A 16,955-nucleotide genomic window follows, 5' to 3' on the forward strand; every position below is an offset into this window, starting at 1 on the left:
TTGATGTGTGTAAGGTACTTGTCTCATCGATATCTAATTGTAGGAAGTAACTGAAAAAAAAAGTTGAAGAGCCAGTTGGTCCACCGCTGCTTGCATTGGTGAGGGTACTGTCGAATGTAATGTGGACCTCATCCATGGATGGAGGTTTACCAATGTTAATACAATCGCCCACCATGAGTTGGATTGTATGCGACAGACATCTGTATGATGGGATGTTGTCAGAGAGGGCAATTGATTTGGTGGCATTGTGTGCATTGTCTGTCACAGCTCCTACAACCTTGTCAGAAATGCCCCACTTGTTGAGGCACTCCATCAGTACTTTGGAGAGATTGACAGATGTATCACTCTCATTAAGAGGAATGAAGTCAAGGACCATAGACTGATATTTGAATGGCATGGTGATGCAATGTGCAGTAATAGTAGTGAACTTATCATTCTGATTGTCAGTCCACCCATCAGTAGTAATAGCTACTGATTGAGCTTGAGATAGGATACCTTTGTGTTGATTGATTGTTTTGATTGATTGATTGATTGATTGATTGATTGATTGATTGATCACAGTGTGATTGAGTGAGTAAGTTAGTGTTATTATAAACAAAGATACTGTGCTGCTAGAACTTACTCTTCAGGAGATCAGTCAACTCTTGCATTATTGTTGGCAAGAACGTCTCTTTGAAGTAATATGTTGATGGCGGTTTATAATTGAGCTTCCCAAGAAACTCAACGAATGCGTCATGTCGGAGAGTGTTCATTGGGTGATTGGCGAATACCAAGTATCTGCAACAGTAGTAATCAGCTTCCCTGATATCTACTTTGTTGTAGGTAGCGCGGGCTTTCTTGCAACGTTCTGAATCGAGATGACGAAGTATGTGTTGGCTTGTATCGCCTTTTAAAGGCTCGCTACAGAAAATACAGTTGAATGGTTTGTCTGTGTCAGTGCTATTCTCTCCTGTTGCTTTGACGAGAAACACTTTACGCAACTTGATCACTTCCCAACCATTGCATATCGGGTAACTGTCGTAGGCATTCTTTCCTAATGTTTATATCATTCATATTGTTGACTCTTATACTATTTTTTGGTATATTTATTAATACAGTAAATATTCATTTATCTCTATAAAGTTACTAATCTGTTGAAAATACATCACAAACAACCTCTATCTCTCTTAGATTGCCAAATAGACCCACCCCGATCAACCTCACCAACCCCAATTGGGGTTGAGAGAGGTTAATTCAGGTTTGACTGACTCACCCGGATCGGCGAGCACCACAGTATTGGCAATAAACTGTACATTTACTACCATGTTCTTTTACATTATGTCTACTTCTATTCTATTCATAACCATATTTTTTGTTACAACCATCATGTTGACATTTAAATATTATTGTTGTTGTAGTAGTTGTTGTAGTAGTTGGTGTTGTAGTTGGTGTTGTGGATGTTGTAAATGGTGTTGTTGTCGTTGTTGGTGATTTTTGCATTCTTTTTGCCATGCTCGAGGTCTTATCTGTCAAAGGTTGAGAGTCACATGTGTAAACAAATGTTATAACTTTGTCGTATAGTACTGTCTCTGTCAATGATTAGAATATGTCCAACTCATCACCCTCATATCAGTCCATCAAACGAAAACTTCGGGTTCGTCTTGGACTGTCCCAAGATTACTTTGTCTCTCATCAATGAATAATTTATCAAATACTTTGGCACTTTGAGTAATATTATTACTTTGTCAAGTACTTTACAAATCCTAAGTGTATTAATTATTTATTATATTATCATTATTATTATTTTTTACAATCTTGTTGTTGGCCTGTTCTTAAGATACTCGGCAAACTGAGGAATGGCTGCCACTTGTTTGTGGAATGCCAAGAGTGTTGGGAATGGCTGCACAGCTTCGACAAGGTTGCTGTGTTGTTGATGGAAGAAATCGATAAGATTGAAAATGCTAATGTCAGCCCAGGTCAATGTGTTTCCGACAAAGTGCTGACCACCCTTCTTAAACAAGATGTCCTCCAACTTCTTGAACAGCTTAGGGGCAGTCTCCTCCTTGAACTTTAGGTTGGCAGCGTCATCCTTGGCGGCAAAGTATGGTGCGTAAAAGTCACCTGGCACCAGGGCAAACTGAAGGACCTGGGCACGCTCAGTTAGTGTGGTACCATTAAGTTTGAACTTCTCGGCAAGGTAGCTCTCGATTGCGATTGATTGAGCAAGTTGGGTGTCACCATCCTCTAGGAATGGCACCTGACCGAAGGGTGTCTTTGAACGAACATCCTCAGCCAATGGGAATCCAGATCTATTATCATTGAACTTTGCGCCAGCGTAAACAAAGAGTAGTCTTGAAGTCTCAGCACGAGCACGAGCATCAAACTAGATTTGATAGTTAGTATCTAGTTTGCGAACGAGAGAATGATTGTTGATGGGTACATACATAGTAAAGGGTTGGGTTAGACATTATTAGATGTTAAGTTATACTTGCTTGAATGATTGATTGTTTGATTGATTGATTGTTTGATTGTTTGAATGAATGACTGATCATCATTAGTGATATATTTATACATGTTCATCTTCCATTCTAGATTGAGGTGCATGTAAGATCGATAAAGTGTCAATCTTTGGGAAGTTATTACATTATATTCCAAGGAATAACGAATGGAAAATGGAACCGACACTGATGGGTTCGATAATTTGATCGATCACTTTTGGAAAAAATGAAACGACCATTCTGGAATTTCATGGATGAAGGAATGGTCAACTCCCTTCCCTTCCCTTCCTTTTCTTTCCCTTCCCTCGATGTTGGAATCGTCGATTAATATACTTCAAAAGAGAGTAATGTAAATTAATTAATTTATATAATATATAATATATAATGATCGATCAGGTCAAGGCTATTTAAACACAGTGCGTTGCAGTGGATGATGAAGTTATCATCCTGTCCTTCTTATGTGAGAGAGCCAGAGATACCTTGGAACTGGGAGTCTTGTTCAATATCCTAGATATCCACAGACTGGTGTCCAATATCTTGTCCAAGTCTACTTTACAATCGATACCTAAATCCTTCATCATATACAAGACGTCCTCGGTGGCGACGTTGCCAGAGGCGCCAGCGGCGTATGGACAGCCTCCCAGTCCGGCAACGGAGCTGTCGACAACGTTGACACCAAACTGCAGTGCGGTCAGAATGTTGGCCAGCGCCTGTCCATAGGTGTCGTGGAAGTGGACGGCAATCGCGCCCATTGGGATCTCCTTGGAGACGGCTGACAGCAGTTTGAATGTGGCGCCTGGCGTGCCAATGCCAATCGTGTCTCCCAGAGATATTTCGTAGCAGCCATAGTCGAAAAGACGTTTGGAAACCTCGACGACCTTGGCGTTGGAGACGCGGCCCTCGTATGGGCAGCCCATGGCGCATGAGACGTATCCTCTAACCTTGATACCATTGTTGATCGCCTCCTGACACACATCCTTGTATCGCGCCAGACTCTCGTCGATCGTTGCGTTGATGTTCTTCTTTGAAAAGGTCTCGGAAGCGGCGGCAAACACTGCCACCTCCTTGACGCCGGCGTTGAGGGCCGAGCGGAAGCCCTGCAAGTTGGGCGTCAACGTCGGGTATGATACGCCCGTCGCCTTGTTGATTCCTCTGTACACTTCGTTGCTGTCTGCCATCTGCGGAATCCATTTTGGTGAGACGAATGATGTGGCCTCGACCACCGACAGACCGGTGGCGGACAGTCGGTTGATCAGTTCGATTTTAACGTCGGTGGGCACTATCTGTTTCTCGTTCTGCAGACCATCCCTTGGTCCGACCTCTACAATCTTCACATAATCTGGGAATGGTCCGAATATATTCATTGATGGTGTCGATACTCCAAAGTTTCTTGCATTGTTAATAATTGGATCAGTTCTAAATATTCCAAAAAAGAGTTGATATTATTATTAATATTGTTTGTCACCAATTCCAATTGGTAATTGTAATTGTAATGTTTGGATAACAACCAATGTATGAGTATAAAGTAGTAGTGTTATATTAGTATATTGTTGTTGGATTGTATATTTATATGTATTACAATGAGATAGAATGAATGAATAATGTAAGGTAGGTGATGATGTGGATGTGTTGTTGTAGTTGTTGTTGAGGATATTGATGCTGTTGTGTTGTGTTGTTTGGATGAATAGACTCATACACACTCTCACACACATCCATCCATCTCTCTAACGCACTTTGCCTGACAGCCACCAACAACACCCCTTCATTCGCACCATTTCACACAATTTGGGGGGTTTCTCCCGTTGAAAGTGTGTGCGAGTGGCAGGCAATGATGAGGTCATTAATCGCGATTGAATGTACTACTACTTCTAACTCAATCGAAGTTGAAGTTGATATTATGCTTGACTCGCCATGTGGATGTTGTAGTTGTACTTGTAGTTGTAAGAAATATCGGCCATATTGATATTTGAGAAATATGGTTCCGACATTCACAAAAGGATTGATTGATTGACTGACAAAGTGAATGAATGACTGACACTTTATACATACATAATGCTGTTTGCTGTAACATAGACTCTTCTAGGAGTTGTTGAATAACACCTCAGTGTATTCTTTGAGATGTTTGAGACATTATTGACTAATCTAATCGATTGTTTAATCATCTTTATGTGTCTAGAATGTGTATAATATATAAATAATATTGATTGGAAGAGTGCGTATACTGTTGTGTAATAATTAGTTTGGGTCACTCAATGTCAGAGTGATTGTGATTTGAGATAGTTATTATCTGTATATTATGTATAGTGTATATATATGTGTGTATGTATATGTATGAATGAATGAATGTAGACCAAGTTCAACTACAACAACAAGTTACTAACTAACCAACTAAAGTTGAAATTGAATGAATAACAACAAACACAACAACAACAACTTCCCCTTTCCCATCCCCATCCCATGATAAGTTAAAAACATACAGCACCACCCACATTACAAATAGATCACGATGATAGCCCAATGGCCCAAATTTCTTCCTTTGTATGTTCGGATTAGGAAGTAATGTCTCATTCACACACGTACACCATGATGGCCCAATGGCCGATTACTCGACTTGGGATTTGGGTAGTCGTTGAAGACACACGTTCGGCATTCCAAATTGAAAAAATCTGACTTTGATGTCTCACTTCATCATTCGTCAAGAGTCGCCATCATCTGATATGGCTTGGGAAGTGATCGTGACCAATAATAGGACACGCACTGGGGGGGAATCATGCAAAGGATTAGTCAACAGAGTATTCGTGATCACTGATGTATGTTTGTGTCTTGACTGATGGTTGACTTTATGGATGTTCAGAACGATCACTCAATGGATCACTTGTTATTGCTACCTCGCGACCTTACTACCTTAGTCTGTTGTTGATTCTGATGATGTTGATGATGGTTGGACCAAACATTAAAGTTGAGTTGTCGCTCAGTTGTCCTGGTGACAATGTCGTGGAAGTCTCTGGCACTATCGTACATCGTTGGGAACTTGTAGAGGAGGGCGGTGTGCAATGCGGACATGGTCATCGGGTCGCCATTGTTGCTGGCTTCGTCGATGATCCTGTTCAACAACCTGTACGTGACCAATTGCTTTTCACCATTGAATAGACGCGATTGGAGTATGGACAGGTACTTCTTGGATGAGGCACATATGCAGTCCAATGCCACGCGGTCGTTCGAGAAGTCGATGCACGACTCTGCAATCATGTGCTCAAGCAGATCGAGTAGCGAGTGCTGTTTGTGTCGCGACATGATCACCAACATCAGCTGGTAGTGACTCTTTGTGAACACGTGGTCGTGTTTGGCCATATCGCGCGTGATCTCTGTCAACATTGCTGGCGTGAGCACGCCACCAATGTATCGATTGATCACATCGGCCACATAGTACATGGCAGAGCGTTCCTTTGTCGGCAGACATTGATTGTCAAACGAGCCCACCTGAGCCAACGCGATGTGATACGCCTTGATGATTGTGTTGGTCTTGACAAACATGCCGCCACCGCCTTCCTCCAGCACATCATACATATTGAGCGCATCAATTGGTTGGAGCGATGCCATGCTAAAGTAGTATCGCTCAAAGTCCTTTTGTTTGAATCTGGTCGACGTGCTAAGTGTGCCCAGCAAGGTGGACATCCAGACGTTGCTGTTGCTGAGGTCAGACATTGCTTCCTTGACCTGGGTGAGAACGCGCTCCTTGTCCACCATGTCCACCATCTCGAGCGCCACACGTATCGCCACGTCGTACGATCCCTGTTTGATAGCGTACATGCAGCACCACATTGGGATGGTGTTGTTCGAGAGCAGACGTCGATTGAACTCGACCAATCCATCATCCTCCTCGCGTCCAAACAAAAGCGTGCCAGCATGTTGCATCAGATCGTCCAGTGCCAAGGTGTTGCTAGTGCCATGTGGCTCAATAAGTTTCCGATCCATTCGCAGGAACACACCTTCCATCATAGTGATTGTTGGCTTCTTCTTGATAAAGGTTGCCAGCCATTGATTGAGCATGGGGTCGTCGTAGTTGATGGGTCTGGTTGACAACAGGCCAATCAATACGTTATAGGTGGCCAGTGTAGATAGCTCTGCACCTTCAAACAATCTCGCAATTGTCGAAGCGTCACCAAGTCGCATGGCAACAAATGACAACTCTTCATTGGTGACTCGCGCCGCGCCAGACAGCAGTGTCGCAAGATGGGGCAGCCTTTGTCGTATGTTGGCAGCGGGTGCACGTGACGCGGCAAACAATGCAGCGTGGCGAAGTATGGGCTTCTTTAGATCGCACTCGTCTGAGCCCATCAGTGAGAAGAGGAGGTCGGCATCAGTCTCGGCTGCAGCCACAATCAAGTTGGCGGTGAACTGATCGATGATGTGTGGCGGCATTGTATTGCGCAGCTTCTTGAGTATGCCCAGCGCGATGGGCAGGTGTCCATTATTCGTGGCCGATGCAAGCATCACTTGCATGGGGTAGTCGTGTTTGGACAGATGATCATCCTCGAGCAGTCGTCTCAGGTTGTCCTTGGTGAGTGGCAGTGAGGGGTACTTCTCCATGACGTGTATGATATCAATCAGCTTCAAGTCGGCCGGGTACTCACCGTCCAGTTGTTTCTGCACCATCTCAAGATCGCCATTCCTAATATGCTTGCAAAGTATGAATGTGAATGTGCGGCCATCAATCTCTTGCGCATGGCCTTGGCCCTGGACCAGGCCCATATTGCCCGTCTTCTTCATGGCAGGGATGAAGTGACTGGATTTGATATCGAGATTGTACCTCTGGCTAATGTCGTGCCAGGGTGCGTTTGGAGTCTGTTTGATCAGATGCGAGAGCATGTTTGGTGTAGGGCGGAGGCCTTTGTCCAGTAGCTCACGGACCACCTCGTCGCTTGTGCGCAGGTCATAAGCAATAACATTGACAAACAGTTGATAAAAGTCTGGCTGTTGCTGTGTCGTTGCGTGATCCAGTTGCAAAGCATACCGACGTATGAGTGGGCATCGCAAGTGTGTCAGAGTAATTGACTCGGCCAGTGATTGAAGAGTGCTAACATTGAGATGACGAGAAGTGTTGGACTGTGCATCAGGCCTCAGTAGTGACTCCAGGACCTCAGTGGCCAATAAGTTGGCCCTATCATGTAGCATTGGCTGCGAGCATATGTATTCCAGAATAGACTTGGCATGTTCCAGACTGTTGCTTCTGTGAAGTATCGCTAGCAATCGATTGTGTAGTCCAAGTCTGTTGTGAAAGTGATGTCTGCTGCGTAGTACAGCAGTGAACATTGCGTGGTAGATAGCTTGCACCTCGGTGTCGTCTGTGAGCTCGCGCTGCACCACGTCCAGGAGGAATGTGTAGTCATCCTTCGACAGTGTCTTGCCATTTATCGTGCGCATGACCATGTCTGTAAGGGTCGGTGCGTCCACGGCCGTCCGGCCCGGGGCAAGCTTGCCCATTAGCGAGCGCCTTATCGAGAGCAAGGCGTCAAAGATTGTCCGTAGTTCAATGTCGCTGGCCACAATCGCACTCTGCACATCAATGAAGAAGTTGTTCAATGTTGTAGGTTTGAGACGTCCTTGAGCGACCATCACATGCAGCCATTGAAGCGTGGCAATGGGAAAGTTGGGGATGGTCATGTATATGGCGTTCACAAAGAAGTCCTCGGTCAACCCAAGCATCTCCTGCAGCTTGGGGTCGAGGCTATTAACCCAATCGACCAACACATGTGGCTTGAGTGAGTACATCTGGAGGAGCAGTATGCGGCTGTGCTTGGGCAGCGTCTTGAAAAGGCCGCTCAGCGACCTCTGCTCCTTTTCGCTCAACAAGCCTGACTGTTCATCGTCGCCCTCTTCAATGTCGCTGGCTGCGGTTGCCAGTGAATGATCGAGACGGCCCGCAAACTCAACGATCTGCATCAAGACGTGCAGTGGCGAGCTGTCTCTTCGGTTCAAGCCGGCTCTAACAAGTAGCTTACGCGTCTCCATATGCTGACCATTGATCGCGTATAGCAAGGCGAACACCAATATTCTGTCCACTTGACCAGACTCCAATCCACAAGTCTCGACCTCATTGTCCAGCCAAGCCAACCTATCACGACACCTCATCGTGCACAGTACATAACAACACTTCTCTATAATATCATGTCTTTGATCATCAATGATTGCCATGATCCTTTGATTGAGTGATTGAGTTGATTGAGTTGATTGAATGAGTGAGTGATCTTACTTAATATTCAATCAATCAGTAAATCATACTTGTCCTTTGGACTCATCTTGATGTCAAGATCAAAGTCTATTGTCCAGTCATTGTAGTCGAGTAGCAAGGGATTGACTGCATTCCTAATGTTAATGTAAGTTGGATAGTGCATGAATGAATGTCTTGACATCATCATGTCTGGTAGTAGTTGTTGCTGATGGTCATCAGTCTGTATCTGTTGTATCTGTTGTATATCTTGTATATGTGATGATGAGGTTGTTGATGTTGTTGATGTTGAAGTATGTACATGATTCGAGGGCGATGGTGGAGTAGTCACAGTCGAAGTTGATATTGATTGGAATTGATGTTGTCTATCCAGTTGTTGGTGATGTTGCCGCAGAAGTAGAGTAGCATTACTACTACCACCTCTCCAACATGATATTGGTAACCTTGGTATCCTTGTTAACATCATCATCATGTACGTGTACAATACAAGGATTGGCCAATCATTCAATGATCTTGCAAGTTGGCGAAACAATCCGTTTTGTCGCATTTTCCCTCGTCTCATCTTCATTTGTTCGCATAAATATGAAGCGTCGACAATGGACGCCATTGTCGGTTTGGTTTGGTTTGATTCCATTTGTATTTAATTTACATCTCCATTAGAGGTATCATGCCTTGAACGTCGTCACTGATTGGCGACGGCTTTCTAAAGTAATAGTGTTGCAGCAAGAAGAACAGGGCAGCGGGCATCAGGTCGGCCATAATGCCACCGACTATCATCAGTGCCAGTCCCTTCTTCTGGGCAACGCCCAGTCCTGACACCTTGAACTCAATGAACAGGTCTGGTATGACAATGGTCGACAATCTTTCTGTTGACTCCAGTGATACCTGAACAGTTAGGTCAGATCCCTCGTCAGACATTGCTGTCACCTGATTGTTTGATTGATTGATTGGTTGATTGAATGAGTGAATGAGTGAGTGGAAGCGCAGGAGAGAGCAGCCAAGTCAACTTACATCATATGGGTTCTCCAATTGATAGGAGTTCAATGATCGTTCAATCTCGTATTGGCATCCTTTGATTGTGTTGTTGCATAAAGTCTGTGTGATGGATGTGATGAAGGGGATGTTAGTAAGGTATGATGAAGGGGAAGGGAGAGTGAACGACAACATACCCCTGGGAGTACCTCGCCCTCAACATAGTCATCGGTCTTATCCTCGATGGTGTTGTTGTATGGAGCCTCTCTGTAGATAGGGATGGTTTTGCCACCGCAGTAAGCAAACTCTGTCTTGGCCAACGAACTGAATGTTGCCATCTCGCTATGTGTCTTGCCTCCACCCTTGATGTGATGCATGAATGTAATGTTTCCCTTAACTACATGGTTGTATGATTATGTCAGCATGTCAGTTGGTTCGCCGATGTATCGTACTGACTGATGTGACTTACCATTGTTTGTAAGATAGACTACTGGCTGATACATGATGCCCTCGTCCAAGACGTTCTTTGGTATGCTAAAGGTGATGATGTTGGTAGTCTCTGGTGTTTTGGGACAGATGGGCTGGCCAAAGGTGAGTGCATAGCTCGACCATTTGGTAAAGGTGTTGGTATCCTTTGTCTTGTTGCCAAAGCCACACAGAGGTATGCTGTAGAAGTATGGTGGAGGTGGTGGCTCTGACCTATATGCTACAATACCCAACGACAGCAATATTACTCCAACTACAAACATCGTACTACACACCAATACAATGCCAACTACACATTTCGTACATTCTTGTCTCCTCATTATCTATATATATCTCTATCTATCTCTCAATCTCTATCTCTATGTCTTTGTCTATTTATATTATCAAATGAACTGTGTCCGTCTCTATCTCTTCAAGTTATATTATGTTATTTGAATGATTGATCGTAAGTCTAATATTGGTATTGTTAATGAGTCGTCGTCTGTGTCTACCTCAATAATGAATGAATGATAATGAATGGATGTTGATTGTTGTTGATGTGTGTTGACAACCAACCTTTCACACACTTGTGAACCTCCATCCAGGGTAGTTTTGTTTTGTTTTGTTTGTGAGCCCAGGCTCCAAACTGACAAGAGTTAGGGCGAGGGCGAGGGCGAGGGTTGGGGCAAGGGTAGGCAAGATTAGAAGTATTTGGTATCATGACCAAGATGATGTACAGAGGTGGTAATAATCCATTAACTACATTATTATTAATAGTTGAAGGTGAGTGCGTGAATGACATCACCATGGAAATGATCGAATGAACGAAAGAATGAATGATCAAACAACCAATCAAGGTCAATCAAGGTCAATCTAGATCAATTACCAAGGTGATTTGGGAAGGTAAGATAGTACTGTCTTCCAATAGCTATCGTTTGGACACTGTGAACAGAATTGTTGATAGATGGCCATGAATAACTTCTTGACTTCGAGTAAACGTTGGGTACGACGGGCTGAGAGCTCCTCTTGTGATAGGTTGGCACTGTTGTTGTTGTGTACATGGGTGTGCTGTTGCTTGTGGGGCAACTGCTCCTCCTCTTGACCGGACATCGGGTCGCGATCATCGTCCCTGACACGTGAGTTGGCAAACGCTCCATGTCCATCCTGTTGCTTGATACGCTTGTTGTTTCCAGGCGTACCATGCTCGGTCAAGACGACCGTCGACGGTGCTTGGTTCATCACTTCCGCTGCCGCTGTTGCCGCAGCCACTCCCAATGGATTATGGTCGACGATGAAGCCTGTGTTAGGGTCCCAACTCTGGTCCAGCTCCGCCAGTACCTCGTCGTCGCCCTGATCCTTGGCGTCGTGGTTCATGTCCTCTACGTCACTACCCGATGAAGGGCACTTGGGAGTGGAGGTGAATGAGGACAGAGACTTCATGTAGTCGGGCAGTGAGCCCATCAATTGCCAGCTGCCACCAAGCTCCTCACAGTCCTTGGTAGCGGGGTACTCTGAAGGTGAAGGTCTGCTCCTGATCCTGTTGCAGCCATTGCCTGGCACCTCCAGTGGTGAGCTCGAGCTGGTGGTAGGCTTCAGAGGGATACATGATGGTGAGTGTTGAGGTGATGATGGTGCTGATGTGTAGTTTGAAAAGAGTGAGTGTAGTTTGAACAGTGAGGAGGCAGGCGATTCCTTCTTGGGAGTGGATGGTGCTGATTGGGAGACGTCCACTGACTTGGATAATGATGTCGTTGGCGACGAGCCTGGATGCTGCATCATGGAGGTCTTCCATGAGCTGTAGACATTCAGTGTTTGCTTGCCAAGTGTTGATGAGGTATGATGTTGTCCACTGGATGGTGCGGGGATGTCTTGAGCAGTCGATACACTGCCCGAGTGATGCTGATTGTTTCTCGACCTCTTTGGTGATGAGTAATGATGTACAGAGTATTCCGAGGAGGTGATAAACTCCAGGAAGTAGAAGCAGAAGTAGAAGATGTCCTGGCCCCTGGCAACTCGATCAGATAGTTGATGACTGAACAAGAACCAATCATAGGCCACTGTGAGATAGAGTATCTCAGATGCGTTGAGTGATTGATGGATCTCTCCATCAGCCCACAACGACAATCTTAAAAGTGATATAAATAGAGGTGTTCGGTCCCATCCTGAGATGCAATGGACCAGCACACCAGCGTCCTTGCTGTCGTCCGATATGTACTCTAGTAGCAGCTTCAGATAGTTCTGAGTCAGGTACACTATTGATGGAATGTGATTGATTGATTGAATGTTAGTACCTGGACTGATATGAGACAACTGTTATCCCTCTATCCGATAACATACAGAGGTCCCATGATTTGTACTCCTCCCAGACGACTGGGATGGAGGACTTGTCGATCTTGAGCTCGGCTGACGGCTCGTTGGAATCCCAATCAAACATGAGATCCTTGGCATTGTGTTGGTTCTGATTGAACTGGGTAAAGAACTCCACACCAGGGTATGGAGTGGAGGCGATGACAAAGTGCTTCGAGTACCTGTCATTGACATCCGCCTTCTCCGATGAGCAGACGTAGATGCCGAACCTATGAGGTCATATGTTTGGTGTTAGTGGACATCTATTGACACGATCCATTCCCATTCAATCATACTTCTTCTTCTTGTTCTCAACCATCAGATCAAAGATGTATTTGACTGATAGGTTCTTGATGGCGTTGATGTCATTGTTTCGCAACATTTCCATGTCCTGTTGATAGTTCATATCACCACCTTGGTCCATATCGTCGGACGACTGTACCGAGTTGGACATTGTGTTGCCAATGTTTGAGCTGCTACTGTGTGATTGTTGATGGATGTTGTTAGACATTGTTGCGCTCCCCGAAGTTAAAAAGTGATCATTACTTCTTGAATTGAGTCTTGATTGAGTTTACACCAGTTTGTAGCATATACTCAATCCTCTTTGATAGTGTGGATGAACGACACAGGTTCTTGTTGTGATAATAGATAACTGGGAAAGGGAAGCGTGTCCTTACTCGTGCAAACCTGGATTGTGCCAACAGCTTCTGAATAGTTGATGGATTGTTGACTAATTCCATTCATTTGAATGTTAGGGAGGACTGTTCAACCTTGCCATCACCTCTGCCACCCTCATCTCTTTCATTCATTCATTCTTACCTCTCTTGATGTCCCTTTCTATACATGCTTTGCACTTTAGGTTCTTCTCAGATTCTATAACTACGAGGTCGGGTGGGTAGGTGGCACAGAACTCACCATTCCTATTGTTGATGATGGTGATGTTGTAATCCTTGTTGAACAGAGAGTTGACTTGACTCTGGAACTTGGACAACTCGTCCTCTTTCTTACCCGACACCAAGTTTACTTTGAATTGTCGGAATGAGGAGAACAGTTCGCACAGCTCTGGCAGCATTGACACGTTTTGTCCGAGGCCGAGCAGGCCATTGTCAGCAGACGATTGTGATGCGAAGGTTGTTTCGCAATGATTATGTACATGTGGTGTGAATGCTGCTCCTGCAGTCGGTGCAGAATATGAACGTTGATATGGGAGTGGAGGTGCCGGAGGTGGGGGCAGAGTTGGAGGAGCAGTGCATAGTTGGCCATCAGCATCATCATCGACAGATGTTGTTGTTGTCGTTTCCAATGTTGTTATGGTAGTTGTGGTAGTCGTTGTAGGAGTCGAGGGCATCATGGTCGTAGTAGTCGTTGTAAACATTGAGGATAGAGATGAAACGTGATCCTTTAGACTTGCCACTACAATGTTCATTGGATGATCCTCATCATTTGCCGACACTGCTACCACTGCCACTGGATGATAATCCTCTCCATTATTTCCAAATGGTGCATTTGTCTGATGAGACAACACTGCTGTTTGCATTTGTAGTAGTATCCTCTATCTTTTGTCAATCAATGTAGATTATAAATATTAAAATAATAATAATAATAATATGTAATTCACCAGAATGTCTTTTGTTCTTGGCCAGAGGTATTATTAATAATTCTTCTTCTTCTGATGATGATGATGATGATGATGAGTATAGGGCGGAATGGTAGTATTCTCTCTTGAACTTTAAATAATAATAATAACTCTGGCTAACTGTGATTGATAATTGAACGAATGAATGAGACTCAATACATATATTATTATTATTTATTATTTATTATATTATTATATATTACATACATACATACAAATATATATCTTATGTACAACAACAGTGAATTCACAAGTTTGTTTGGAATTGGGAAGAAGAAGTGTGTTGTTGTCCGCTTTGGTCTCCATCTTCATCCATTCCATCCAAACACCAACAACTCACAAATTAAATTTACAAACACCTTACACTATGAGGGATGCTGTTGCACTCACCCCCTACAGTTGCAAGAATGGCAACAACTCATACACACATACACGAACACCCACCCTCACACACACACAAAGATACAACCAATCAATCACGATACTTGGTCCAAGACTGAGGTGTGCCCGACGACGACCAACAACATTATTCTTTCGATAATCTCTCCATTTATCTCTGCAATTGGACAACAAACTTGAAGATTCACCTTTGTTTGTTTGTTCGACCCACCAGGGCACTCGTGTGTTCTGGGCCTGGTCCTAAAAGGGTGCTCGTTTGTCGTTTGCGTCCGAGCTTTGACATTTACTCAATCAATGCTCAATATATATATATATATATATATTCTATCTGTATGATTACTTTATGTGTCTTAAGATAAAATACTATGATGGGGACCAGTCACACAACATGCTTGAGGAGGTGGAGGAGGATCGGAAGAGTGATCGACCTTGAGTGGGTACGCCCATTCGATAAAACCCAAGTGAGTAGGATGTTCTGTTCTATGCATGATCCCTGGAGACGACGCAATGATGGTTATATACATGGGTGATCACTTATAAATCTTGCATCAACACTACGTCATAACTCTAAGTGTCCAAAACCTATCCGGGGAACTGTCACACAACATCCACGGAGGTTTCCTTCGTTCATTTGCAAAATTTGATGTATGTGTGTTAGATAGTTAGTTGACGGAGTAACACCCGCGACATTTCCACAAGGCTGGCGCGTCAAAGTCAAGGATCATTCAATCAGACGTCGGATCACCCCCACACCCGTCATGCCCTGACTCACCTCCCACAACAGTGATGCATCCACTCATCACCCTAGGGCAAAGAACGTCCTCCTCACAATGATTCAACAAGTCTACACTTCCTAGCATTCCATCTCCACCAACTAAGTTATATCATTCATTCAATCATTCATACTTAGCAAAGGACATACACAGATATAACATATTTAAACATACATATACACAACACAATGGGAAAGACAAAGGAAGAAAACTTGGAAGATGTTGGAGAGACTATCCCTGATGAGGTGGCAAAGGATGGCGCTGCGGCCGAAACAAAGACAATGTCGATCGATGAGATTGATGCCCAGGTGGACAATGGCAAGGCCAACCCAAACACGATGACCTCCATGATGAAGAACATGAAGATCGGCACGGATCTCACGTCGATGAACTTCCCCGGCGGCTGGATCATGCCGCGCTCCGCACTCACCTTCTTTGCCGAGCACTGTCTGGCCTACTTTGACCTGCTGGTCAAGTGCAACGACATCAGCGACCCGCTCGAGAGAATGTTGCAGGTCTACCGCTACATTATGTCCACGCGTTGGATCCCCAAGGAGGTGGGCAAGAAGCCCCTCAACCCAGTGCTGGGCGAGACACACACTGCCAAAGCCACGTACGACAACAACCCGGGCACAGTCACCTCGTTCTGCGAGCAGATCTCCCATCACCCACCACTGTCGGCCAACGTCGTCCACGACAAGACCAACGGCATCTACGGCTGGTTCTGCTCGCCAATGAAGCCAAGCTTCATGGGCACCTACATCAAGTTGACGATCGATGGCTGCTTCCATATCCGTCTCGAGAAGTTCAACGAGACCTACACCACCACCCTTCCATCCCTTGCCTTCCGTATATTCAGAGCTTTCGGAGAGTTCATTGGTACCTCTACACTATCATGTGACAAGCATCCATATACCCTCAAGACCACCTTCCTTCCAAAGGTATGTTTGGGACCCAAGTGTGAATGTGTGTGGAGTGAGGTGGGGGTTAGGCTGGAATGATTCCGGCCTAAGCCCAAGCCTCGCCCCTCCCCCGCCCCAACACATTAACACTCAATCAATCAAGTTTCAGAAACAATAACTAACTTCATCGTTCAACCAATCAATCAATCAATTCTAGCCACTGCTGATTGGATCACATAATGTGATTGAGGCAACAGTGTTCAATGGCAAGGATAAATTGTATAAACTAAAGGGTCACTGGGACGCCGAGATCAAGATATCTGCACATAAGAAGGACAAGTATGAGTTCTTCTTTGACAAGAACAAGTTGTCCAAGTGCAATATTGCACCAGTGCCAGAGACAGAGGTGTTGCCCACCGACTCCAATCTGGTGTGGGCTGGCGTCATCGAGGGTGCCAAGTCAAGCACGCCCGCCAAGTCCATCACACGCGAGAAGACCAAGGTCGAGGAGGAGCAGAGAAAGATCGCACTGGACAGGAAGGAGAAGGGTATCGTATGGGCACCAGCTCACTTCACCCAGAAGGATGGTGTCTGGACGCACAACGATTATATAAATTAGTTTAAAGAGTAATTGCTCAGTATCATTCATCAGTGTTGAGCAGTATCCAGGCGGCACACTGGACTGACTGTCTTTGCTCGATCCCCTTTTAGTTTGTTAACACAATAGAGGAATGGACTTAATGCATTGTACATGTT

General features: G+C 44.6%; 6 protein-coding genes across 6 annotated transcripts; 1 reads left to right on the forward strand and 5 right to left on the reverse strand.

Moving 5' to 3' along the window:
- Positions 1–1,786: 1,786 nt before the first annotated feature.
- SAMD00019534_047820 (hypothetical protein) lies at positions 1,787–2,447 on the reverse strand (the record flags this gene model as incomplete). Its single annotated transcript, XM_012900272.1, has 2 exons — positions 1,787–2,362; positions 2,424–2,447. The coding sequence occupies 2 exons, from the start codon at positions 2,445–2,447 to the stop codon at positions 1,787–1,789; spliced, it is 600 nt and encodes a 199-aa protein (XP_012755726.1).
- A 443-nt stretch (positions 2,448–2,890) lies between these two features.
- On the reverse strand, positions 2,891–3,919 carry SAMD00019534_047830 (hypothetical protein; the record flags this gene model as incomplete). The annotated part of the gene is made up of 1 exon (XM_012900273.1): positions 2,891–3,919. A coding segment is annotated over one exon (1,029 nt), but the record flags the coding sequence as incomplete, so codon positions are not given.
- A 1,429-nt stretch (positions 3,920–5,348) lies between these two features.
- On the reverse strand, positions 5,349–8,872 carry SAMD00019534_047840 (hypothetical protein; the record flags this gene model as incomplete). The annotated part of the gene is made up of 2 exons (XM_012900274.1): positions 5,349–8,676; positions 8,760–8,872. 2 exons carry the CDS (start codon positions 8,870–8,872, stop codon positions 5,349–5,351), a joined length of 3,441 nt encoding a protein of 1,146 aa, XP_012755728.1.
- Positions 8,873–9,351: 479 nt separating this feature from the next.
- SAMD00019534_047850 (hypothetical protein) lies at positions 9,352–10,427 on the reverse strand (the record flags this gene model as incomplete). Its single annotated transcript, XM_012900275.1, has 4 exons — positions 9,352–9,633; positions 9,718–9,801; positions 9,876–10,075; positions 10,148–10,427. The coding sequence occupies 4 exons, from the start codon at positions 10,425–10,427 to the stop codon at positions 9,352–9,354; spliced, it is 846 nt and encodes a 281-aa protein (XP_012755729.1).
- A 598-nt stretch (positions 10,428–11,025) lies between these two features.
- Positions 11,026–14,026, reverse strand: SAMD00019534_047860 (hypothetical protein; the record flags this gene model as incomplete). The annotated part of the gene is made up of 5 exons (XM_012900276.1): positions 11,026–12,395; positions 12,481–12,719; positions 12,786–12,968; positions 13,036–13,219; positions 13,309–14,026. The coding sequence occupies 5 exons, from the start codon at positions 14,024–14,026 to the stop codon at positions 11,026–11,028; spliced, it is 2,694 nt and encodes an 897-aa protein (XP_012755730.1).
- A 1,420-nt stretch (positions 14,027–15,446) lies between these two features.
- On the forward strand, positions 15,447–16,812 carry SAMD00019534_047870 (hypothetical protein; the record flags this gene model as incomplete). Its single annotated transcript, XM_012900277.1, has 2 exons — positions 15,447–16,238; positions 16,417–16,812. Coding segments are annotated over 2 exons (1,188 nt in total), but the record flags the coding sequence as incomplete, so codon positions are not given.
- Between the last annotated feature and the right edge of the window lie 143 nt (positions 16,813–16,955).

This window comes from Acytostelium subglobosum, assembly GCF_000787575.1.
Source record: "Acytostelium subglobosum LB1 DNA, scaffold: scaffold8, whole genome shotgun sequence".
NCBI lineage: Eukaryota > Evosea > Eumycetozoa > Acytosteliales > Acytosteliaceae > Acytostelium > Acytostelium subglobosum.